The sequence below is a fragment of the Balaenoptera borealis genome (genome assembly GCF_965194805.1).
Source record: "Balaenoptera borealis genome assembly, chromosome: 13".
Classification (NCBI taxonomy): domain Eukaryota; kingdom Metazoa; phylum Chordata; class Mammalia; order Artiodactyla; family Balaenopteridae; genus Balaenoptera; species Balaenoptera borealis.
In genome coordinates, this window is record NC_138870.1 from 43,301,245 (window position 1) to 43,328,576 (window position 27,332).

A 27,332-nucleotide genomic window follows, 5' to 3' on the forward strand; every position below is an offset into this window, starting at 1 on the left:
TGGCAGAGGGTGAATATGTATGTCTTTATCTCTTTATATCATGAGTTTGAACAACAGGTCTTTATAAACCAGTGAAAAGGAAATGTCTTTTTTAATTTTCTGTGTTTTTTTTCTTGCTTGTGGGAGAGAGAAAATTATCTTCCAAAGCAGAAATAGAGACTTCTTTTGTTATACATGCCAAGATACTTAAACCTTTAGACATTCTCAGAGAGAATGATGGTTCCAAGTATTTCTGTAGTTTCTGAGACTCTTAGGTGATGAAGCAAGCTCTGTAGCAGATTTGCTTATCTTAAATAATAAGCTTCTGGCTATAAGGAATCAAATTTAGTATCCTTTTTATTTAGTGCACTGTTTAGTATCAAACAGGTTGATTGCCATGTATTTTCTTTAGTCCATAAAGAGGCACAAATCGTTGACTGACTGAACTAATGGGAGGAATGAAAAACGTAGAAAACAGTCTCTGCCTTTGGTAATAACAACAGCTACCATTTGGGAGCATTTACCATGTTTTAGGCCCCGTTCTAAATATATTACTTTATTTTATCTTATCCTCCCAATATTCCTATTAGGGAGTTAATGTTATTATTCCCATTTAATAGACTAGGAATTGTGAATCTTAGAGGTTGAGAAGCTGGGACTCAAATATAAGTTTTTTCTTTATTCTAAAGCCTGAATATTTAAGTACTACATTAAATACAATCTGCTCCTGAGGGAATTGAAGTCTGTTTAGCAATATATGAGATCAAGTGCTGAGACTCTTTTTTTCCTATTCTCCACCAAACCTAGCCATTTAAATATTTGTGGATTATTTAGATAGGATAGAAATAAATGTATGAAAAGTCTGTGAATTATTATTTTTCTTTTTTTCTCCGTGAATATTTTCTAAGGAAGATAAGGAAAGTGACATGGTGCAGGAAAAAAAGCATGGGCTTTAGAATCACAGACCTAAGTCTGAATCTCAGCCTGGCCATGTACTAGCTGAATTACCACGGGCAGGTTATTGAATCTTTTACAACAGTTAGAACAATGATGATAGGAGCAACTACTATTTATTCAGGGCTAGGTACTAAATAAAATACTAAGCATTTTAATGTATTTCTCATTTAATGCCCCCAACAACACTATAAGAAATATTATAATATGGGTGAATAAACTGAGTTTTAAAAAGATTAAATAAATTGCCCAAAGTTACAGAGCTAACTAAGTGAGGAGTCAAAAATTCAAGCCTAGGTAGGCCTGCCTCAAAACTCACGTGTTTCCATTATATTATATCATCTCTCACAATGTCATACATTTTCATGATCTGTAAGATCAGAGCAACAATACCTATCAGAGAGTTGTTTTGAGGATTATACTGGCTCTCCAGCAACACGGCAGATTACATGCACACACCAACCTTCCCACTGAAAATTATTAAAGAGAGAAAATGCATAGGTCAAGGACTGAGTGTGAAGACAGGAACTTAGATAACTGGAGCACAAAAGCTGCCTTTCACCTTGAGGGTATTTGTCAAATTGGTAACATTGAATATTGATTTCTGTGGTTTCATAGGCCTTCAGAGGCTTGAAGAACAAAGCCTGCTTGAGTGTGTGTGGGGAGACACTCATAAAGCTGGAGCTTCAGGGCTGTACTCTAAAATTGAGTCAGACTCAAGACCCAGCAGCATAGTTCACATATACATAGTTCATTTCAAATATGATATAGGTAGGTTGAAAGTAAAAGGATGGGGACTTCCCTGGTGGCACAGTGGTTAAGACTCTGTGCTCCCAATGCAGGGGGCCTGGGTTCAATCCCTGGTCAGGGAACTGGCCCCACATGCATGCCACAACTAAGAGTTCGCATGCCAGAACTAAGGAGCCAGTGAGCCGCAACTAAGGAGCACACCTGCTGCAACTAAGACCTGGCACAACCAAATAAATAAATAAATAAATAAATAAATATTAAAAAAAAAAAAGAAAGTAAGTAAAAGGATGGCAAAAGACATACCATGTAACATTAATCAAAAGAGAAGCTGGAATAGGGGGGAAAAAAGGAAAAAAAGCAGAACTGGCTACATTAATATCAGATAAAGTAGAAAGAGCAAAGAAAACTACCAGGGACAGTTAAGAACATAACATAATGATAAGGGTAAATCCACCAAGGAGACACAACAATCCTAAGTGTGTAACCACGAAACAGCAGAGATACGGTTTCTTAACATATGTGAACATACATACACTTACATATTAACCCAGCAATCACACACACTCCTAGGCATTTATCCCAGAGAAATGAAAACATAAGTCCACACAAAAACCTGCTCACAAATGTTCATAAAAGCTTTATTTGTAATATCCCCAAACTAGGAAAACCTAAATGTCCTTCAATAAGTACATGATTAAATACACTGTAGTATATCCTAAATATGAAACATTACTAAGCAGTTAATAGGAATTTACTATTGATATACACAACAACTTAGATGGGTCACAGGTGCATTATGCTTAGTGAAAAGAAGCACTTTTCAAAAGGTCACATACTGTGTGTTTCCATTTATACAACATTCACAAAAGACCAGAATTATAAAGATGGAGAAGAGATTACTGATCGCTGTGGGGTAAGAAGGTTAGATAGCATGGAGATCTTTGTGATGATGGAATAGTTCTGTATCTTGATTGTGGTGGTGATTACATGAATCTACATATGCCATAAAATGGTGTAGAATGACACACACACACACACACACACACACACACACACACACATTGTTCCAATGTCAATTTCTTGGTTTTGGTATTGTACTTCAATAACACAGATAGAACCATTATAGGAAACTGGGTAAAGCTTACACTGACCCTCACTGTACTTCCTTTGCAACTTCCTGTTAACTATAATTATTACAAAATAAAAAGTTTTTTTAAAACATGAATCATATATAACAAAAGCATCCTCAACCCCCACCCCACCCCCAGGATTGCTAGGAAAACTGCTTAATGGAAGAAAAAAAATGAAGAAATTTTCCCAGAAAATATGTAACTACAAATACCACTCATATGCCCTAGATCACTCTGAGTAGACTAGAAAGCCTCAAGGTTAGAATTTAGTTTAAGTAGCTCCTAGACTGTTAATGTTCTCTAGGTGCCTGAGAGAATCAAATGCCAATAATTTGTGTAGAAACCCAATGTCATCTAAAACCTCAAAGAATTTCACCAAAGTTTCAAAGAAAATGGATTATAATTTTTTAAATTGCTAAACACCAAAGGAAACAAGGCACTATGAGTGAGAGTCAGCAGAAACAACAGACATCAGAATAAGACCTACGAAGATTTCAGATACCAGAATCATCAGATAATATATTTTAATGTTTAATGGGACTGCCCTTGTGGTCCAGTGGCTAAGGCTCTGTGCTCCCAATACAGGGGGCCAAGGTTTGATCCCTGGCCAGGGAACTAGATCCCACATGCCGCAACTAAGAGTTTTCATGCTGCAACTAAAGTTCCAGAATGCCACAACTAAAGATCCTGCATGCAGCAACGAAGATCCCACATGCTGCAACTAAGACCTGGCGCAGCCAAATAAATACATAAATAAATATTTTTTTAAATGTTTAATATATTGATATTACAAGAATAAAAGATGTGCTTAAAAAAATGAAAAGTAAGGAGATGTGAAAAAGAACCAAATAACTGTGACAATTAAAAAATACAATAATTGAAATAAACTCAATGGCTAAAGTAGTACCAAGTCAGAAGGAACTTAGGATTCGCAGATTAAAATCAACTAAATATCAGTTCACAATCAAAGATCACTAAACACATAAGGAAACAAACCATAATTATGAAAGTCAACAGAAATAAAACAACAGAAAAAGCCCCCCCAAAGATCTCAGATATTAATATTTTAGGTATAAAATATAAAATTAGTATATGTGAATTGTTTAAAGAAATAAAAGAGTAGAATTAAAAATGAGCGATAGATGATCTAGAGTGGTCAGGCAGATTTAAAAGAGAACCAAGGGGCTTCCCTGGTGGCACAGTGGTTGAGAATCTGCCTGCCAATGTAGGGGACACGGGTTCGAGCCCTGGTCTGGGAAGATCCCACATGCCGCGGAGCGACTAGGCCTGTGAGCCACAACTACTGAGCCTGCGCGTCTGGAGCCTGTGCTCCGCAACAAGAGAGGCCACGGTAGTGAGAGGCCCACGCACCGCGATGAAGAGTGGCCCCCACTTGCCGCAACTAGAGAAAGTCCTCGCACAGAAACGAAGACCCAACACAGCCATAAATAAATAAATAAATAAATAAATAAAATTTAAAAAAAAAAAGAGAGAGAACCAAATAGAATCTTTAAAAATGAAAAATGTAATTGCCTAAGTTTAAAACTCACTGGATGAAATAAATATCCTATTGGACTCATCTGAAGAGAGAATTTGTGAATCAGAGATGTATCTGAAGAACTGCCTAGGCTGTGGCACAGAGAAAATAAGAAAGAGAAAGAGCTTTTGGCTCTTGGCTCTGAGGAGGCCAAGGTGCAACTTTCTTCAGTCATCCTGAATCTGGTTTCATCCGACACCAGCCGCCTCCACCATGCCGCCTAAGTTTGACCCCAGTGAGATCAAAGTCGTATACCTGAGGTGCACCAGTGGGGAGGTTGGTGCCACGTCTGCCCTGGGCCCCAAGATTGGCCCCCTGGGTCTGTCTCCAAAAAAGGTTGGTGATGACATCGCCAAGGCAACTGGTGATTGGAAGGGTCTGAGGATTACAATGAAACTGACCACTCAGAATAGACAGGCCCAGACTGAGGTGATACCTTCTGCCTCTTCCCTGATCATCAAAGCCCTTGACGAACCGCCAAGAGACAGAAAGAAGCAGAAAAACATTAAGCACAGTGGAAACACCACTTTTGATGAGATTGTCAACAATGCCTGACAGATGCGGCATTGATCATTAGCTAGAGAACTCTCTGGAACCAGTCAAGAGATCCTGGGAACTGCCCAGTCTGTGGGCTGCAATGTTGATGGCCACCACCCTTACGACATCACAGATGACATCAACAGTGGTGTGGTGGAATGCCCAGCTAGTTAAGAACTACAAAGAAAAATAATTTAATAAAGAGTTATTTGACAACCAAAAAAAAAAGAGAGAGAGAGAAAGTCAAGTAAAAGAAAGTCAAATATACACCTAATGAGAGCACTAGAGAGAACAAATTAAGAGAATAGAGGAGAGGCAATATTCAATGGATTTGGGTTGAAATTTTTCTATCACTGATGAAAGACAACATGAATCTAGATACAGTAAGCACAACATGAGCCAAAACAAAATGTAATCCCTTTTCATACAGTGTAATGAAATTGTAGAAGAAAAAAACAAAGAGAAGAGCTAAATACAGCCAGAGATAAAAGAGAAATCCTTGTAAAATAACTAAAGATTGGCTTTCACAAAACTTCTCAATAGCAATAATGACAGTCAAACTACAATAAGATATCATGATCAAATTACTGAGAGGAGAAAACTGTGAACCTACAATTGTGTATCCAGTAAAACTATCATTCAAAAATAAGAGTGAAAAAAACTGTTTACTACCAATAATTTTTCACAGAGGAAATAAGAAATATATCAGAAAGAAAGAAAACGATGTCAATGCTGCCAAAAGGGAGGTATGAAATGAAAGAAGCGAGCAAAATGATTCCGGGCTTTCACTGCTGTGGCCTGGGTTCAATTCCTGGTCAGGGAACTGAGATCCCGCAAGCCGCATGGTGCGGCCAAATTAATTAATTAATTAATTAATTAAAATAAAAATTAAAAAAAAGAAGTGAGCAAAGAAATAGGTAAAACCATAGGTAATTATAAGTAAACATTGTGTGTATACAACAGTGGTTCTCAACTAAGGGCACTTTTGCCCCCAGGGAACATTTGGTAATGTCTGTAGAAAATTTTGGTTTTACCGTTGGGCAGGGGATAAGCATGCTACTGGTTCTTAGTGGGTAGAAGCCAGGGATGCTGCTCATCATCCTTCAATACCCAGGATAGTACTCGTACCCTCCACAACAAAGCATTATCTGGCCTAAACTGTCAATAGTGCCAAAACTGAGAAACCTTGGAATAAAATAAAAACAATGCATATTTTGTGGAATTTTAAAAATGATATTTAAATACTTGGAAAAAAGCATGTATTTCAGAATGGGTAATCAGAGTTAAAGTGGTCTCAGGTCCTTGTATTATTCAGGAGAAGTGTTAAAATACTGATTATCATTAGATTTTAAGTATGAATGGTCAAATTTCAATAACAGAAATAGAGGATACAGCTTGTAAACCAGTAGAAAGAAACAAAAGGAATAAGAAAATAAAGGCAAATAAAATCTCAATCAATAAAAAAATCAAGAAAGGAGAAATAAGCATAGGAAAAGTAAGAAAAATAGAACTATATAAGGCATTAGAAACAAGCCCAAATATATCCATAATCATAATAAATGTTAATGGACCAAATCACTAGTTAAAAGAAAGATAATCAGATTAGGAAGCAGGAAATTCAGCTTACTTTAGCAAGCCATACTTAAAATGTAACGATATGGAAGGATTGAAGTAAAACAATAGGAAAGAAATATACCAAGCAAATTCTAATTAAAAGAAAGCTGGTATTGCTATACAAACAGCAGACAAAGTAGACTTTAAGATAAAAGAATTATTAGGGGTGAAGAAGGTCATTATATATTTAGAAATGGTTCAACTCACCAGGAAGATAGCACAATTCTAGACTTGTGAGGCTAATAACTAGGATCCAGATAATATTAAAGAGAAATAGATAGAACTGTATGACAAACATTATAGCTTCCCTATGATAGTAGGGAATTTTAACACAACTCTCTTTTTTATTATTGGCATATTAAGCAGATGAAAAATTAGTAAAGATTTATAATGTTTGAAGTAGGAAGTTTGATTTAATAGCCAAATCAGAAAATTCTGCACCCCAAAATCAGAGAATTTCATCTTTTCAAGTACAGGTGGAAACTTTATAAAAATTGACCACTTACTAGGCCATACAGCAAATCTCAAAATTCAAAGAATAGGTAATGTACAGACTATATACTATGATTACAATTATTTTAGCAATAAAAGAGATGGGAATTTTGGCTATGATGGAATAAGGAGTTGGAAAATCCTCTTCCCCCAACATAAGTATAAAATGGACAAAAATTGTCAAAAGCAACCATTTCAGAGCCCTGGAAATCAACCAAAATGCACAATAAATTGAAGAGTATTTGTTTATTATAAGCAGCTAGAAATTTGGGTAAAAAGAGGAATTTGTAGTTTTCTTGCTTGTGGCTGCTCCTAACTCCCCTCAGATCAGTCAGTACAATAGTTTTACCAGGATCATGAGGAAAAAGGATCTTGGTACCAGAGGAGATGGACTTGATTTAGAGCAGTAGTTGATAATCCAGTCTAGCAGCACTGTCAATAAAAGTAGTAGACTCAAAAAACTAAATAAAATTTTTAAAAATAAAAATAAATTTAAAAAATAGCATTGGACTCAGCAAGAGATGAATGGGAGAAACCCACAGCTCTGCTGTTCTGGGATTGTGGTCCTAGATGCAGCCAGGATTGGAACAGTCAGAAATTTGACAGGGAGAACCTGAAAATGAGACAGCTATAGAATGGCTAGATAAGCTCTCCAGACATCCTTGGCTTACTGGGAAACATACATGTATACATGTGTGGGAAAAAATCTGAGAGAGCTTAGCATAAAGTGAAAACCAAGGTAGATTTGAAATCTGACTGAACTTTGAATGCACTCCCCAACCCACACACAGATCCATCAGCAGAGGATGAAAGCTCAAATCATTAACTGACCAGTAAACTATGCAGACACATGGGAAAGCTCTATGAAGCCAGGTTAAAAGGTAAAAATCAGAATTAAAAGGGACTTCCCTGGCGGTCCAGTGGTTAAGACTCTGTGCTTCCAATGCAGGGGACATGGGTTTGATCCCTGGTTGGGAAACTAAGATCCCACATGCCACACGGCATGGCCAAAAGAAGTTAAAAAAAAAAAAAATCAGAATTAAAAAACTGAGCAGAGACATCAACAATCACACAGTGTGGGGGAGACAGATGCCACAATTTAGGTCCAGGCAAGTTATTTTTAAAATTACAACAATATTGTTGAGAAGGGAATCAAAACCCAGAGTTGTTGCAATACATTAATCTAAAATGTTCAGTTTTCAACAAAAGTATTGTAAGACATCACAAAAAACAAACAAACAAAAAACCCCACTGAAGTGTGACATATACTCAGGGGAAAATAGTAGTCAATAGAAACTGACTCTGAATAGGTTTAGATGTTGCATACAGCAGACAAAGATTTCAAAGAAGCTCTTTAAACATGTTCAACAAATTAAAAGAAATTATTGTTCAAGGAATTAAAGAAAAATGTGATGACAATGACTTACCAAATGGGGAATGTCTGTGGAGAAATAGACAATTTTAAAAAGAACCAAATGGAAATTCTAGAGATTTGAGATGGCACAAGAAAGAATCTGTGAACTTAAACTACAGCAATAGAAATAATCTAATCTGGAGAAAATAGAGAAAATATTTTTGAAAAAAAGTAAACAGACACTCAGAGACCTGTGGCACAACACCAAATGTACCAACATACATATAATGAGATTTCTGGAAAGGGAGGAAAGAAAAAATGGGGAAGAAAAAATATTTGAAGAAAATATGGCCCCAAACTGCCTAAATTTCATGAAAAAAACCCTTAATTTATAAAAGAAGCTCAATGAACCCCAATTAAGATTAAAAAAAGAGATCTACACCTAGACTCATTGTAGTCAATAAAAGATGTGCAAGACCTGTATACTGAAAGCTACAAAACATTACATAGAGAAATCAAAGAAGACCTAATAAATGGAAAGACATACCACATCCATGGATTCGAAGACTCAATATTGTTAATATGGCAGTTATCCCCAGAATAACCTATATATTCAATGCACTCTCTATCAAAATCCCAGCAAGGTTTTTCATACAGTTTGACAAGCTGATCCTAAAATGTATATGGAAAGGCAAAGAACCTAGAATAGCCAAAATTTTTTGAAGAACAACAAAGCTGAAAGAGTTACTCTACCTAATTACAAAATATACTAAAAACTATAGCCATCAAGACTGTATGGTATTGGTTTGTTTTCTGGTAGCATCTTTAGAATTTTCTATATATAGTATCATGACATCTGCAGACAATGACAGTTTTACTTCTTTCTTTCCAATTTGGATTCCTTTTATTTCTTCTTTAATTGCTGTGGCTAGGATTTCCAAAACTATGGTGAATAAAAGTGGCAAGAGTGGGCATCCTTGTCTTGTTCCTGATCTTAGAGGGAATGCTTTTAGCATTTCACCATTGAGTATGATGTAAGTTGGGGGTTTGTCATATATGGTCTTTATTATATTGAGGTATGTTTCCTCTATGCCCACTTTCTGGAGAGTTCTTATTGTAAATTGATGTTGAATTTTATCAAAAGCTTTTTCTGCATCTATTGAGATGATCATATTGTTTTTATTCTTCAACTTGTTACTGTGGTGTATCACATTGATTGATTTGTGGATATTGAAAAATCCTTGCATTCCTGGGATAAATCCCACTTGGTCATGGTGTATAACCCTCTTAATGTATTGTTGGATTCTGTTTGCTAGTATTTTGTTGAGGATTTTTGTATCTATGTTCATCAGTGATACTGGCCTGTAATTTTCTTTTTTTGTGATATCTTCATCTGGTTTTGGTATTACGGTGATGGAGCCTCACAGAATGAGTTTAGAAGTGTTCCTTCCTCTGCAAGTTTCTGGAATAGTTTCAGAAGGACAGGTGTTAACTCTTCTTTAAATGTTTGGTAGAATTCACCTGTGAGGCCATCTGGTCCTGGACTTTCGTTTGTTGGGAGTTTTAAAATTACTGATTCAATTTCAGTACTGGTAATTCAGATTTTCTATTCCTTTTTGGTTCAGTCTTGGGAGATTGTACCTTTCTAAGAATTTGTCCATTTCTTCTACGTTGTCCATTTTATTGGTGTATAGTTGCTTGTAGTAGTCTCTTATGATCCTTTGTATTTCTGTTGTGCTGGTTGTTTAAAAATAGCACAGAGATCAATGGAACACAATACAGAGTCCAAAAAAAAAAAACCAACTTATATTTATGACCAACTGATTTATTTACACAAAATTTCTAGAAAAGGCAAACCTACACAGACAGAAATCATATCAGTCATTTCCTGAGTGTGGGGCTGGAGGTGAGAACTGACTGCAAATGGGCACGGGAGGAGGACTCTTTGGAGTGAAGGAAGTATCCTAAAATTAGATGCGGGGCTTGTATAAATTTACCAAAAATCATTGAACTGCGTGCTTACGCTGTGAGAATTTTATGCTATGTAAATCAAACATCAATAAAGCTTTTTAAAAAATGACAAAAAAATTTTTTCAAACCACACATTTGGAAAATTCAACATATACTGCTAAATAACTCATATATCAAAGAAGAAATCATAATCATCTAAAATCCTTATACCTGAATAGTAATGTATATACTACATAGCAAAACTTCAGTGCTGCAACTAAGGTACTACATAAAGGGACACTTAAAGCTTTAGGGACTTCCCTGGTGGTCCAGTGGTAAAGAATCCACCTTCCAATGCAGGGGACACGGATTCGATACCTGGCTGGGGAACTAAGAGTCCACATGCCGCAGGGCAACTAAGCCCACGCGCCACAACTACTGAGCCAGTGCACCTCAACTAGAGAGCCCGTGTGCTGCAAATACAGAGCCCACGTGCTTTGGAGCCCACATGCCACAACTAAAGAGAGAAAACACACACACCACAACTAGAGAGAAGCCTGTGCACCACAACGGAATATCCCACATGCCTCAACGAAGATCCCGTGTGCCACAACTAAGACCTGATGCAGCCAAAAATAATAAATAAATAAAATAAAAATAATAAAGCTTTAAAACTTTTAGGTTCAGCCATATGGAAGAGCAAATATTTGACCTAGAATATTCAGCCTAATAAAGAAGAAAGGCTGAATGTTATACGTTAAATGTCCACCTTTATAAAGGTTAAAAGAATATTACATGACCCATAGAAAGCAGAAGAAAAGAAATAAAGATAAGCACAATTAATGAAAATAAAATCAGAAAAAAAGAGGACCAACAAGGCCAAAATCTAGATCTTTGAAAAAACCACAAACCCCTGGTAAGATTGATGAGAAAAGGAGAGAAGGCACAAATATAAATAATGAGTTAAAAAATAATACTTTAGGGACTTCCCTGGTGGTCCAGTGGGTAAGAATCCACACTCCCAATGCAGGGGGCCTGGGTTTGATCCCTGGTCAGAGAACTAGATCCCACATGCCACAACTAAGAGTCCACATGCCACAACTAAGAAGTCCGCATGCTGCAACTAAAAGATTCCACATGCCGCAAGGACGATCCCACATGCCACAACTAAGACCCGGCGCAGCCTAAATAAATAAATAAATATTCTTTTAAAAGATAATACTTTAAACAATGTTATGCTCTCAATTTTAATACTTAAACAAAATGGATAAATTCCTAGAAAATTCTAACTAACCCAAACTGACTGACTAAATAAGAACAGTCCTTTAAGGAGTAAAAGAACTTAATCAGTAATTAAATTTTTTTCAAAAATAAAACACCAGAACTCAGAACAAGTGAGTCAACCATAATTACCAGCAATTATTTAAGTATTATATAAATATCTTCATAAAGAATCCAAAAAGAGAGAACATACCCCGACTCAGTGTAGGAGGACAATAATCATCTTGATGCCCAAATTAGGTAAGTATAGTACAAGAAATGCCAGTATCATAAATGCAGACATTCCAAATTATTAGCACACCAGATCTATCAAGAATAGTATAAACAAAAAATTTAATTAATTAATTAATTAATTTAAAAAAAAGAATAGCATAAACAGAATTCCACATAACCAAGATGAGTTTAACTAAGGCAGGGGTCCCCTACCCCTGGGCCACAGACTGGTACCAGTCCGTGGCCTGTTAGGAACCAGGCTGCACAGCAGGAGGTGAGCGGCAGGTAAGCGAGCAAAGCTTCACCTGTATTTACAGCTGCTCCGCATCACTCACATTACTACCTGAGCTCTGCCTCCTGTCAGATCAGCGGTGGCATTAGATTCTCATAGGAGTGCAAACTCTACCGTGAACTGCGCATGTGAGGGATCTAGGTTGCGCACTCCTTATGAGAATCTGATGTTTGATGATCTGAGGTGGAGCTGAGGCGGTGATGCTAGCACTGGGGAGCGGCTGCAAATACAGATTATCATTAGCAGAGAGGTCTGACTGCACAGAGACCGTAATAAATCAATTGCTTGCGGACTCATATCAAAACCCTATCAGTGAGTGGCAAGTGAAAACAAGCTCAGGGCTCCCACTGATTCTGTATTATGGTGACTTGTATAATTATTTCATTATATATTGCAGTGTAATAATAATAGAAATAAAGTGCACAATAAATGTAATGCACTTGAATCATCCCGAAACCATTCCCCCCACTGCTTCCGGTCCACGGAAAAACTGTCTTCCAGGAAACTGGTGGTCCCTGGTGCCAAAAAGGTTGGGGACCACTGATCTAAGGAATTCAGGGTGGTTTAATATTAGAAGTTTCTTAATGTAATTCACCATATTAACTGATTAAAGGATAAAAAAATACCCCATGATTATCTCAATAGGTTTTGAAGAAACACTGTTAAAAACTCATAAGTCTAGACATAGAAGGAAACTTTCTTAACCTGATAAAGGTTATCTACCTCTACAGCAATCATCACTACAGAAAAACATTTCCTTTAAAATCAGCAGTGATTTCCCCCACTATCACCACTTTTATTCCATATTTAGTAGAGCTTCTACCAAGTACAATAACACGAGAAAAAGATGCAGAAGACATATGACTTAGAAAGGTAATAACAAAACATTCATTATTCACAGATGATGTCATTATATTAAAAACAGAATTTATAATCCACTGGAATTAAGAGAGTCTAGTAAAGTGGCCAGATATAAAAGCAATATACCAAAATCTATTTCATTTCTATACACTATCAGTAGTTAGAAAATGTAATTTTAAAAGTAACAGATGTCACACCCACAAGGTTGACTTATCAAAAAGTTAGACAAGTGTTGACAAGGATGTGAAGAAATTAGAACTCTCATACATTGCTGGTAGGAATATAAAATGGTGTGGCTGCTTTGGAATACAGTTTGGCAGTTTTTCGAAAATTTAAACATATAATTACCTTATGACTCAGCAATTCCACTCCTAGGTAGCTACCCAAGAGAAATCAAAACATATGTCCACACAAAAACCTGTATTTGAATGTTCACAGTAGCATTATTCATAATAGCAAAAAAAAGAATACTATCTAAATGTCCATCAACTGACGAATGGGTAAACAAAATGTGATATATTCATACAATGAAATGTCATCCAGCCATAAAAAGGAATGAAGTACTGATACCTGCTACAATCTTATGCTAAGTGAAATAAGCCAGACACAAAAGCCCACATATTGTATAATTCCATTTATATGATGCCATGTCCAGAATAGGCAAATCATAGAGACAGAAAGTAAAGCAATGGTTAGAAATAAACTATAAACAATGAAATTAAACTATAAATCAATAACAGAAAGCTGGAAAATTTAAAAATACATGGAGATTAAACTGGATAATAGTATTGGACCAGTGTTAAATTTCCTGATCTTGATAAATGTACTGTTGTTATATAAAAGAATGTCCTTGTTCTTAAGCAGTACACACTGAAGTATTTAAGGGTATAGGGGCACAATGTCAGCCATTCACTTTTAAATGATTCAGAAAAATTTATACACATACACATACAAATGATAGTGCAGTGTGACAAAAAGTAAACAATTGGTGAATCTGAATAAAGGGTATTTGACAATTCTTGGTAACAAAAGTTAATGGAAGTCAACAAATACAATAATACCAAAATAATTAGGTAGCTAAAAACAAATCTAACAAAAGATTGCAGGCCTTCTATACAAAAAAATCCTGAAACATTTAAAAAAGACATTAAAGAATATCTAAGTAAACAAAATGGTATAGTTTATGCCTCAATAGGAGGACTCAGTTATCAGAAAGATGTCAATTCTATTTGAAAAACTGAAAAGCACCAGGTAACGATAAACCCTAACATGAGTTTTAAGACAATGAAAAAGCTCATTCTAAAAGACCTAAGAACAACCAAGACACTCCTATGGAAGAAAACAATGTTGGAGAAGTTGCCATCCAGAAATCAAGGTTTATTCTAAAGCTACGGTAATTGATCAGTGTTGTATTTGTGCAAGAATATTCTAAGTGACCAGTGGAACAAAATAGAAAACCCAGACATCTACTTCTGGGCTCTCTCTCCTATTCACTTTGAAAATCTCTGGTTATTTTGAATAGCCCTACACCAATACCACACTGGATTAGTATTGTTCATAAATTGAGTGGTAGGTTTACAGGTGTTCATTTCATTATTGTATTCTATAACTTATATGTTATATATATTCTTTTATATACAGCCAGTACTACTTCAATTATTTTAAAATAAAGCGCAGAAATGTGGCTGGCCTCTAGGAGCCTCGATCCAGGAATCTGGATGCCATTAGACATATTTTATTTCTATTTCCTATTCCTATTCTCTCTGTATGTTGACTTTACTTTCTCAGGCTGCCTGTCCTCATAAGTCTGGAACTATGGCTGCAGACTGATTTGAATTTATAGCTAAACAGTCATGTGACTAGGGTGAAACAGATTCTTCTCTGGAAGCTCCAGTTTAAAAATGCTGGATAAACATACTGCATGAGAATATGCCATTCTTGAAAATATTGATGTGTGGAAGGAAGTTTCATATTTACAGCCAACATTACAGCCATACTAGAAATAAGTGAAGAATATTATTAATAATCTTTGATTTAACATTTTTATTATTAAAACATAACAATAGTACAGAATATTTGAAAAATAGATGGGGAAATATATAATCCCACTATCATTAAATAAGTTACAAACGATTTTATATGTTTCCTTTCGGTCTTCTCTACATAACTGTGTATAGCTGTCATAATAGCCTGCATTCTATTTCAGGTACTTATTTTTCACTTAAGATATTAAAGGTATTTCTATATTGCTAAAATAAAATTAAATTAAATTAAAATGCTGGATAAGTATTCCAATTGGCTAGCCTTATACCAAATATAGTCACCTCTAGACCAATCAGCGCAACCAGGAGAATGGAATTCTGTGAATGTAACAGTTGGGTCATTTACCCACTTGCAGGAAGGGTAAAATGTCTATTACTTGAAAAGCTAGGGAAGAATGTGGGGCACACAAAATATTCAGCTACCACATGTGACAACTGCAACTCTGAGACAGGCTGATGAGAAAAGATGCTGCTGTTACAGTAGCTTTTCTATGGATAAACCTTAAAATGATCTGTCCTTTAATAGTACCTGAAGTGTTATCTTATATTTTCCTATCTTTTCTGTAGCAAAGAACCACTTTATGTTCAGGAATTAGCAGGGAATTTAGGGGAGTGCATGAATTAAAAATCTGTTTTATTTTCATATTCAACATGCTTCAAGACTTTAGCATCATTAAAAATTTAATTAAAATTATTCACAGCTTACAACATAAGAAAGATAGACCTCAGCATTTACCTCTTTTGCCCTTGACAATTTTTATATAGTTTTACTTTGTAAAAGCTATAGATCAGGGCTTCCCTGGTGGCGCAGTTGTTAAGAATCCACCTGCCAATGCAGGGGACACGGGTTCGAGCCCTGGTCTGGGAATATCCCACATGCCGCGGAGCAACTAAGCCCGTTCGCCACAACTACTGAGCCTGCACTCTAGAGCCTGCGAACCACAACTACTGAGCCCGTGTGCCACAACTACTGAAGCCCACGCACCTAGGACTGTGCTCTGCAACAAAAGAAGCCACCATAATGAGAAGCCCACACACCACGATGAAGACCAGCTCCACTCGCTGCAACTAGAGAAAGCCCGTGTGCAGGAACAAAGACCCAACACAGGCAAAAAATATAAATAAATAAATAAATAAATAAATAAATAAATACCCCTTTTTTTAAAAAAAAGCTATAGATCCTGCCGTGAGACCTCCAAGAAATACAAGACAGCAAAGATAACAAAAGTAACCTGAAATTCCTACTATCTAGAGATAACTGTCATTAAGATTTGGTGAACTTTCTTTCACAGTCTTTCTAGGCATACATACATACATACATACATGGATACAATTTTACGTAATTGTTCAATTAGGCACTATGGAAAGAAAACTTGTTCATCAGGAACACTTTATATTGCTGTCAAAATGTCTGCTCTCCAAAACAATTTATTGGTATTTTTTTGTTAATAGGTAATATTACAAAAAAATTACACGAAGCAGAAGTGCATTATATCTCTCGAAGTTTTTGTAATTCCGACAAGAGTTATGGGGATATAATTCCTTACACTTCATTTTGTGCAGGTGATGAAGATGGAGTTTTTGATACTTGCAGGGTAAGACCAAATAATTTTCCTTAGCAATACTTTCTAAAGACAGAAGGGAACTTGAACAAGTCCTTTGATCACTTTCTGGTGAAGTCTTAATTCTCAAGTCTAAATTGTTTTTCTCCTTTTTTAACTATTCCAACAATCCAAATCATCTTGCTTGCCTGATTCCTTGGTTTCTACAATCATGGTCAACCTTAAGCAAAATTTGCCTTGAATCTTTTTTTCCATTACCACTTTTACTGAGATACAATTTACATACAAACAATTCACCCATTTAAAGTGTACAACCCAGTGGGGTTTTAGTATATTTACAGAGTAGTGCAACCGTCACCATAATCTAATTTTTAGATCACTTTTGTCACCCCCGCCCCTAAAAACTCTACTCATTAGGAGTCACTCCCCATTCTCCTCTCACCCACCCCTAGCCCTAGGCAACCACTAATATCTAGAGATTTGCCTATTCTGGAAATCTCATATGAATGGAATCATTCAATTTGTGGTCTTTTATGACTGGCTTCTTTTACTTAGCATAATGTTTTCAAGGTTCATCTCTATTATAGCATGCATTAATACTTTATTCATTTTATTGCCAAATAATATGCCATGGTGTGGATATGCCACATTTTATTCATCCATTCATTTGTTTATGGACATTTGAGCTCTTTCTACTTTTTGGCTTTTATGAATAACGTGGCTATAAACATTTGTGTACATGTTTTTATGTGTATGTACGTTTTTATTTCTCTTGGAAATTTCACCTAGGGGTAGAATTGCTGAGTCAATGTTTAACATTTTGAAGAACTGCCAAACTGTATTCCCAAGTGGCTGCACCATTTTACATTCTTACCCAGCAATGTATGAGAGTTCTTTTTTTTTTTTTTTTTTTGGAGTACAGTTGATTTACGATGCTGTGTTAGTTTCAGGTGTACAGCAAAGTGACTCAGTATACATACACATATATCCACTCTTTTTTTTCAGGTTCTTTTCCCATATAGGCCATTACAGAGTATTGAGTTCCCAGTGCTATACAGCAGGTTCTTATTAGTTATCTATTTTATATATAGTAGTGTGTATATGTCAATCCCAATCTCCCAATTTCTCTCTCCCCACCTTATCCCCTGGTAACCATAAGTTTGTTTCCTACCTCTGTGACTCTACTTCTGCTTTGTAAATAAGTTCATTTGTGCCCTTTTTTTTTTTTAGATTCCACATATAAGCGATATCCTATGATATTTGTCTTTCTGTGTTTGACTTACTTCACTCAGCATGACAATCTCTAGGTCCATCCATGTTGCTGCAAATGGCATTATTTTGTTCTTTTTTATGGCTGAGTAATATTCCATTGTATATTTGTGCCACATCTTCTTTATCCATTCATCTGTCAATGGACACTTAGGTTGCTTCCATGTCCTGGCTATTGTAAATAGTGCATCAATGAACATCAGGGTGCATGTATCTTTTCGAATTATGGTTTTCTCTGGATATATGCCCAGGAGTGGGATTGGTGGGTCATATGGTAGTCCTATTTTTAGTTTTTTAAGGAACCTCCATACTGTTCTCCATAGTGGCTGTACCAATTTACATTCCCACCAACAGTGTAGGAGGGTTCCCTTTTCTCCACACCCTCTCCAGCATTTATTGTTTGTAGATTTTTTTTAAGATGGCCATTCTGACCAGTGTGAGGTGATACCTCATTGTAGTTCTGATTTGCATTTCTCTAGTAATTAGTGATGTTGAGCATCTTTTCATGTGCTTTTTGGCCATCTCAACAATGTATGAGAGTTCTAATTTCTCCACATCCTTTTCAGCATTTCTTACAATCTATCTTTTTTTAATTGAAATATAGTTGATTTACAATATTGTATTAGTTTCAGGTATACAGTAAATTGATTCAGTTATATATATATTGTTTCAGTTATATATATTTTCTATGTCTGTGAGTCTGCTTCTGTTTTGTATATAGATTTATTTGTATTATTTTTTTAGATTCCACATATAAGTGATAACATATATATGTGTCTTTCTCTGTCTGAGTTACTTCACTTACTGTGATATTCTCTAGGTCCATCCATGTTGCTGCAAATGGCAATATTTCATTCTTTTTTTATGGCTGAGTAATATTCCATAGTACATATATATACCACATCTTCTTAAACCAACCGTCTCTTGAGGGACACTTGGGTTGTTTCCGTGTCTTGTCTATTGTAAATAGTACTGCTATGAACATTAGGGTGCATATATCTTTTTGAATTAGAGTTTCGATTATAGCCATCCTTGTGGGTATCTCAAGGTATCTCACTGTGCTTTTAACTTAATGACTAATGATGTTGAGCATCTCTGCATGTGCTTATTAGTCTTTTGTATATCTTCTTTGGAGAAATGTCTATTCAGATCCTTCGCCCATTTTTATATTGAGTTATTTATCTTTTTATTATGGAGTCACAAACATTCTTTGCATATTCTGGATACAAGTCCTTTACCACATGTATGGTTAGCAAATATCTTCTCCCATTCTGTGGACTGTCTTTTCACTTTCCTGATGTTATCATTTGTAGCACAAAAGTCTTTGATTTTTTATGAAGTCCAATTTATCTATTTTTTGTTTTGTCCCTTGTGCTTTTTGAATCTTTCTTTATTCCTCTTTTCTTCACTGCTTCTAAATCTACCAGCACATCACTCCCAAACAGTGTCCCATGCTCTGATCTTTTCCTACTCATTCTGATTTCTGCAATCCAGGATCTATCTCTCCTGTGTCCTTTTCCTTAAAAATCTTGCTGAGTAAAAGAATCCAATCTACATACTTTCACTTATGAATTGTATTCGTAAGTGAAACATTCTTACCATCAAAAAATAATTATTCAATGCTTAACTTATATAGAGAATCTGAAAACACCTTAGAAACACAGTCCTTATACTTTAGGCACTGAAACAGTTATCTCAGTGTCCTTACTGTTTTGAATAATTAACAGTCCTCAGTAAAGGTGTTTCAGTGCATTAACAGTCTTGTATAAACCATGATAGAGATTTGTTATTTGTAATACTATTAAGAGGCCTAGCCATTTATTCCTGTTATCCTGCACCAGCCAATGTCAACACTTAGAAAGATGCCATCTCTTGCAAGATGCCAATTTACTCCTGTCTTCTAGTTAGCAAACCCCACACACACGCACCCCTAAATGAATCCTTTATATATCTTACTTCTACCTTTCCCACACAGCATTAACAGAAGTATTGTAATAGACAATATTTGCAGTATTTTGCACACTTCCTAAATTATATTTCTCTGGAGTAACTGCACTAAAAAATTCAAACAATTTGATTTATAGTATTCTGGTTCAAAACTATGCAGGTGGGAAGTTTATCCACCAGCTATATGGTGCCTCTAAACACCAGGCCAGACTGAATACCTCCTGTTTTAGTCAGACTATAAAACTGAAAATCTATGACTCTTTATAAGTTGGAGGTATTTTGAAAATATGTATATAAATGTATGATTAATGTGATTAATTTATTTCAGCTTTACTGTTGTTTAAGGACTACTGGAAGTAACTAATACTATTTGGGGACTTTTTTAATAGGGTGATAGTGGTGGACCATTAATGTGCTACTTACCAGAACGTAAACGATATTTTGTAATGGGAATTACCAGTTACGGATATGGCTGTGGTCGAAAAAATTTTCCTGGTGTCTATAGTGGGCCATCCTTCTACCAAAAGTGGCTGACAGATCACCTCTACCAGGCAAGCAATGAAGGCATATTTAATATAAATATTCTACTTGGACAGGTCCTTGTAGCCTTAGGTTCTGTTGTCTTACTAGCAGCTCCATAAAGAAATTCTGAAGAATCTTTATTTTGCCTTGTGTCCCTTTCCATGTTCTACATAATGAAAATCATTTATTCTCTTGACAAGTAATTGCCCATTTTAGAGTCCTCATGTGGACATTTTCTGGAATAAAAGGATTGTGACATATTAGTTAAGTGATTATAAATTTGGCACTGAATCACATGCTTCCTTGATGTATCTTGTTGTGCTTTATAATCATAATTTTTCATTTGGAATACCTTCCTAGAGTTTGTATAAAATATTCAGTTAAATATACACTTTATGTATATAAATGTCAAATAATAAAGAGTTAATAATTTTAAAAAGTTGTTCTTTTGTTAAATTAATCAAATCTTATTTTTAAGTTAGATTTTATTTTATTCAAAAACATTTGTTTGTATGATATATATTTTTTTGAACCATCATCTTGTTTCTGGTTCTCAAAGGATATTTGAAGAAGTAAGTATTCACCTATTTTTCAAATTCTAATTAAAACTATTTAATATTAATACTTCCTTTCCTGAGCCAAGAGAGAATTGTGGTGCAAACACCCCCAAATAATTTACTTTTTATTTAGAAATGTATACTGTGACTTTTTTTTGCAATGTTATAACCTATTTTCTGAACATTATTTTCTTGAAGCCCATGCTAAAGGTCTGTATTCCTTGGGCCCTTGAATTAACTGTGAGGAGAGGTGACAGAAGAGCATGCTGGGAAAGGAGGGATGCCAACCTGGGATTAACTTTACGATGACTGATCTTTAATATGGATTATATAAAACAAAAGAAAAAATTGACTGGTTTAGTATCTACTATTAATCAACTCACATCTCCCTTAAACTTTGGAGAACCCAGGTAGTAAGGGAGAAATAATTATCTTCTCATCCTTTTTTACATTCAACCAGCTAAAATCATGTATTTTCGTTGTTGTTTTGTTTTGCTTGGCTTTAACCTAATTTCAGGATTTAACTGAAAGTAAGCATGAGTTTTCCATCAATTAATTCCCTTGGGGATCATTACTGGTTTAACATTCAAGGGGTAGAAAACTGATTTTTATAGACTTATGAGAAACACTGAGGGGATATTGACTGTTCTTTCTTGAAGGAGACCCTAGTTTATCCATCAACAAGGTCTTACAAGGAATTAGTTGGTGATGCTTTCATAGCAATCAGTATAATACATTAGTCATTTCCTGTTTATTCTACCTATCATTCAGATTCAGTTGATAAGCCCTGGATATTAGTTGATATTAAGAAACTCTTGGGCTTCCCTGGTGGTGCAGTGGTTAAGAATCCGCCTGCCAATGCAGGGGACACGGGTTCGAGCCCTGGTCCGGGAAGATCCCACATGCCGCAGAGCAACTAAGCCCATGCGCCACAACTACTGAGCCTGCGCTCTAGAGCCCGCGAGCCACAACTACTGAGCCCATGTGCCACAACTACTGAAGCCCACGTGCCTAGAGCCCGTGCTCCGCAACAAGAGGAGCCACCGCAATAAGAAGCCCACACACTGCAACGAAGAGTAGCCCCCGCTCGCCACAACTAGAGAAAGCCCATGCACAGCAACAAAGACCCAATGCAGCCAAAAATAAATAAATTAAATAAATTAATTAAAAAAAAAAAAAAAGGCCAAAGGTATGTCCGTCCTACTTACTGCTTAGGTCTGCCTTTCTAATCAGGCAGGAGCTACTGTCTGCAACCTCTTAACCTTTTCCCCCAGCTTAGTTCACTTATTTCAGCCAACCAGAATTCAGTTACGTAACATTTCTCTCCACCACAAGAGATAAGACTTTGGAATCTAAGGTAGACTTTGTTTTAAATTTCTTTCTGTTAAGTTGGTCACTGTAAGAGTTTGGGCAATTATTAATACCTCCTTGGCACCACTGTTGTGATGATTAAATAAGTTGATTATATGAAATTTTGATATATTGAAGGTGTTTAATAACTGGTTATTGTTATTATTATCCCATCCATGATTCATATGACCCTTTTCATTATATAGATTATGTATTAGATAAATACCCTATTTCTTTCATCTGAAAAACTTACTAGAACAAAGGACTCATTTCTACTTATAAACTCAAATTTTAAATTATATTATTTTTTAACATAAAAGAAGCAGACTCACAGAGAGAACAAACTAGTAGTTACCAGTTGGCGGGGGCGAGGGGTGGAATATAGAGGTGGGGAGTGGGAGATACAAACTACTGGGTGTAAGATAGGTTCAAGGTTATATTGTACAACACAGGGGATATAGCCAATATTTCATAATAACTGTAAATGGAAAGTTACCTTTAAAAATTGTATAAAAATAGGGGAATTCCCTGGCGATCCAGTGGTTAGGACTTGGTGCTGTCACTGCCATAGCCTGGGTTCAATCCCTGGTGAAGGAACTAAGATCCCACAAGCCATGCAGAGTGGATGAAATGAAATGAAATGTAATGAAATGAAATAAAATAAAATGTCTAAAAATTAAAAAAAATTTTTTTAATTTAAGTATACTATTTTAAATGTTAATTTATTTTATTTTTCTAATTCTCCAAATAGTACATCCTCATATTAAACTTTTGAAGTACAGAAAATAAGTAGAAAGAAAATCATCCATAGCCCTACTATAGCTACCATAGCTACCATAAGTCCTGCCTATTTCACTTATTATAATGAGGATTTTTACAAACTCTTCTTAAGCATTATTTTATCCCAGCTATTTTGAAATTTTTCAATCCTACAGAAAAGGTGAAAGATGAGTACTATGATTGCCCACCTTTATTCCCCAAATATTAACATCTTGCCCTGTCTGCACACTTTCTCTCTCTTTCTCTCCACACACACACTTTTTGTTTTTTGGTTTAACAATTTGAAAGTAAATTGCTAACATCATGTTACTTTATCTCTAATACTGCAACATGTATCTCCTAAGGACAAGAATCACAATACCATTATCACACCAATGAATTTTAACAATGATTTAATAATACCGTCTAATATAGGATCTATATTCCAATTTTCCTGTCTCAAAAATGTTTTTATAGTCCCTGCCCTACTCCAGGATATAATCCAAATTCCATGCCTTGCATTGTTTTTCATGTGTCTACAATGTCCTTTAATCTAAAATAGTCTCCTCTGTCCTTATTTTTTTTCTTTTTTGTCTTTCAAAACAGTGATAGAGAGTCCAAGTCAACTGTCTTATAGAATCTGCTGCATTCTGAATTTATCAGAATTCCTCATGATAAGAGTCAGATTAAAGGTTTTTCACAAGGATACTACATAGGTAATATATTTCCTACTGTATTCCATCAAAACGCACAATGTCAGTTCGTCCCATTATAGGTGATACTGTTTGATCATCTGTCACTTTTATCTTGAACAGAAAGGTATTCACCATATTTTTCTATTGTAAAGATACTCTTTCCCCTTCATAATTAATAAGTAACCTTTAAGAGGATACTTGGAGCCCATACAAATATCCTGTTCCTCAACAAATTTATACCCAATGGTTTTAAAAATCCATTGATGATCCTTGCTCAAGTCAACTATTTCACTGAGGGTTTCAAAATGCTGATTTCCTGATTTTTCATTCTTTTTACATTTATTACCTAGCATATTTCTGCAAAAAAGAGCTTTCTTCCTCTCTCTTCGCCTTTCTTCAACATTACAATGGATATGATATATAGCTTATATGTATGACTTGTGCTTTTTATGTCCTAAAAATTTTTGCCTAAAAGAAGGTCATATGGATTTTCTATTTTTTTTAGAAGTTTTAAGTTTTTGCTTTACGTTTAGGTCTGTGATCAATTCTGAGTTAATTTTTGTATAAACGAGGTAAAGGTTGCAGTTTATTTTTCTACATAAGGATATTCAGTTGTTCCCGTCATTGTTTAAAAGTCCACCACTTTCTTCATCAAATTACCTTGGCAGTTTTGTCAAAAATCAATTGACCAAATATGGTGGGTGTATTTCTGGACTCTATTCTATTTCATTGGTATATTTATCTTTACACAAAAAACACACTGTCTTCATAACTGTAACATTTTAATAACATAAGTTTAAGTCCTCTGGCTTTATTTTTCTTTTTCAAAATTGTTTTTGGCTACTCTAGATCCTACGTATTTTAATAGAAATTTTAGAAACAGCTTTTAATTTTTACATAAAGCTACTGGGATTTTTATTAGAATTGAATTAAATTTAGAGATTGATTTGGGAAGAACTGACATCTTAATCATATTGAATCTTCTGATTCATGAACATGGTGTATCACTCCATTTATAAAGTCTTTAATTTCCCTCAGCAATCTTTTGTAGTTTTTATTGTATACACATTTTTATTAAATTTATCTCCATATATTTAATGGTTTTGACGCTATTTAAATGACGTTTATTTAAATTTCAATTTCCAATTGTTCCAATCAACACCATTAGTCATATCTGTTTACCTTGTATCCCATGACCTTGCTAATAAACTCATTAAATTTTAGTAGCTTTTCTGTAAATTCCTTAGGATTTTCCACATATATAATCATGTCTGTGAATAAGAATTGCTTTACTTTTTTCTTTCTACATGACTTTTATTTCTTTTTCTTGCTTTTTGTACTGTCTAGGACTTCCAGTACAATGTTGACTAGAAGCGGTGAGAGTGGAGAGCTTTGCCTTATTCCAATCTTAGTAGCAAATACAACTATTTAAAAAAAAAGAGCAGGTGTTTATTAGGATGTGGAGAACCATTGTGTACTGTTAGTAAAAATGTAAAATGGTGCAACTGCTATGGAAACCCGTATGGTGAAAAATTAAAAACGAATTACCATATGATTCAGCAATTCTACTTCTGGGTATACAACCGAAAGAACTGGAAGCAGGCTCTCGAAGAGATATTTGCACAGTCATGCTCATGGCAGCATTATTCACAATAGCCAAAATGCAAAAGCAACCCAAGTGTCCATCAACAGATGAATGGATAAACAAAATGTGGTATACACATACAATGGAACATTACTCAGCCTTAAAAAGGAAAGATATTGTGTCACATGATACAACATGGATGAACCTTGAGGACATTATGTAAAGAGAAATAAGCCAGTCACAAAAGGACAAATATTGTATGATTCCAATTATATGAGGTATCTAGAGTAGTTAAATTCATAGAGACAAAAAGAATGGTAGGGCTTCCCTGGTGGCGCAGTGGTTGGGAGTCTGCCTGCTAATGCAGGGGACACGGGTTCGAGCCCTGGTCTGGGAAGATCCCACATGCCACAGAGCAACTAGGCCCATGAGCCACAACTACTGAGCCTGCGCGTCTGGAGCCTGTGCTCCGCAACAAGAGAGGCCACGATAGTGAGAGGCCCACGCACCGTGATGAAGAGTGGCCCCCGCTTGCCGCAACTAGAGAAAGCCCTAGCACAGAAACGAAGACCCAACATAGCAATCAATCAATCAATAAAAATTAAAAAAAAATTAAAAAAAAAAAAAAAGAATGGTAGTTGTCAGGTGCTGGGGAAAGGGGGAGAAATGGAGAATTACTGTTTAATTGGTACAGAGTTTTGCATGATTAAAAGAGTCTGTGGATGGATGGTGGTGACGGTAGCACAACAATGTGCATGTACTTAATGTCACTGAACTGCATACTTAAAAATGGTTGATTGTAAATTTCATTTTTTGTGTGTATTTTACCACAATTTAATATATTTAAAAAACTGGGGGGCTTCCCTGGTGGTGCAGTGGTTGAGAATCTGCCTGCCAATGCAGGGGACACGGGTTTGAGCCCTGGTCTGGGAAGATCCCACATGCTGTGGAGCGACTGGGCCCGTGAGCCACAATTGCTGAGCCTGCGCGTCTGGAGCCTGTGCTCCGCAACAAGAGAGGCCGCGATAGTGAGAGGCCCGCGCACTGCAGTGAAGAGTGGCCCCTGCTTGCCGCAACTACAGAAAGCCCTAGCACAGAAACGAAGACCCAACACAGCCATAAATAAATAAATAATTAAATAATTAAAAAAAAAAACTGGGGGGCCATGATTATCAGACTAGGTAAAAAGCAAGAACCAACTGAAGTTGTCTACAAGATGCATTTAAAATATAAAGATACAAATAGGTTAAAATTTAAAGTTGGAAAGAGGAAAGATTGAAGCGGGGGCAGAGTCAAGATGGCGCAGTAGGAGGACATGGAGTTTGCATCTCCTCACAACTAGGGCAACTACCAGACGATGGTGGGTGACCTCGACACCCAAGGGGACAGAAGGAACCCCCGAGAGACTGGGTAGGACATGGGGGGGAGCAAGGGGGAAGGAGAAATGGAGGTGGGACGGGACCCATGCCCCTGAGGGGCAGCTGGGGAAGGGGAGGGATTCCCATGCCTGGAGAGGCCCACTCACTGTGAGGGAATCAACAGGGAGAGACCCTCAGGAGTTCTGAGGATTGGAGGGGAACATGGTTAGCATTTCTACTGCCCACTCAGATGCCTGGGAGCCTGCTGAGGTCCCAGGCCTGATCCTTCACACTCTGAGGCTGGAGGCACTCTGGAGCCCCATTTGGCCACACTAAGCCTAAGCCCTGCCCCCACCACCCAGGGCCTTTTCCGGCTGCATGGGTCCTGAACATAGGCCCCATCCCCTGCCTAAGCCCTACCCCCCAGAGCCAAGGCCTTTTCCAGCCTTTTTTTTTGTTATTGTGGTCCTGTTTTACCTTCCAGTTGTTGTTTCATTTATATTTTTATTTTTTCTAATATATGTTAGTTTTCTAATTTTTTCTAAATTATTTATTTATTTATTTATTTATTTGGCTGTGCCAGGTCTTAGTTGCAACATGTGGGATCTTCATTGTGGCACACAGGATTCTCTCTAGTTGTGGGACATGGGCTCCAGAGTGCGCGGGCTTAGTAGTTTTGGTGCAAGGGCTCCGGATCGCATGGGTTCAGTAGTTGCAGCATGCTGGCTCTCTTGTTGTGGCA

At 36.2% G+C, this 27,332-nt stretch overlaps 1 protein-coding gene and 1 pseudogene across 2 annotated transcripts in view; both read left to right on the top strand.

The window, feature by feature from the left end:
• Positions 1 to 25,547, top strand: part of TMPRSS12 (transmembrane serine protease 12) — a gene marked incomplete at its 5' end in the record, with an annotated part of 40,013 nt that extends 14,466 nt beyond the window's left edge. The window contains 2 exons of the mRNA XM_082352569.1: positions 16,439 to 16,581; positions 20,154 to 25,547. Coding sequence (XP_082208695.1) covers positions 16,439 to 16,581; positions 20,154 to 20,405 — 395 coding nt within the window. The 3' untranslated portion in view covers positions 20,406 to 25,547. The remainder of the gene's footprint in view (positions 1 to 16,438; positions 16,582 to 20,153) is intronic.
• Positions 85 to 6,352, top strand: LOC309610099 (large ribosomal subunit protein uL11 pseudogene; annotated as a pseudogene). The gene has a single exon. The product of its transcript is annotated as a large ribosomal subunit protein uL11 pseudogene (transcript).
• Positions 25,548 to 27,332: the final 1,785 nt, after the last annotated feature.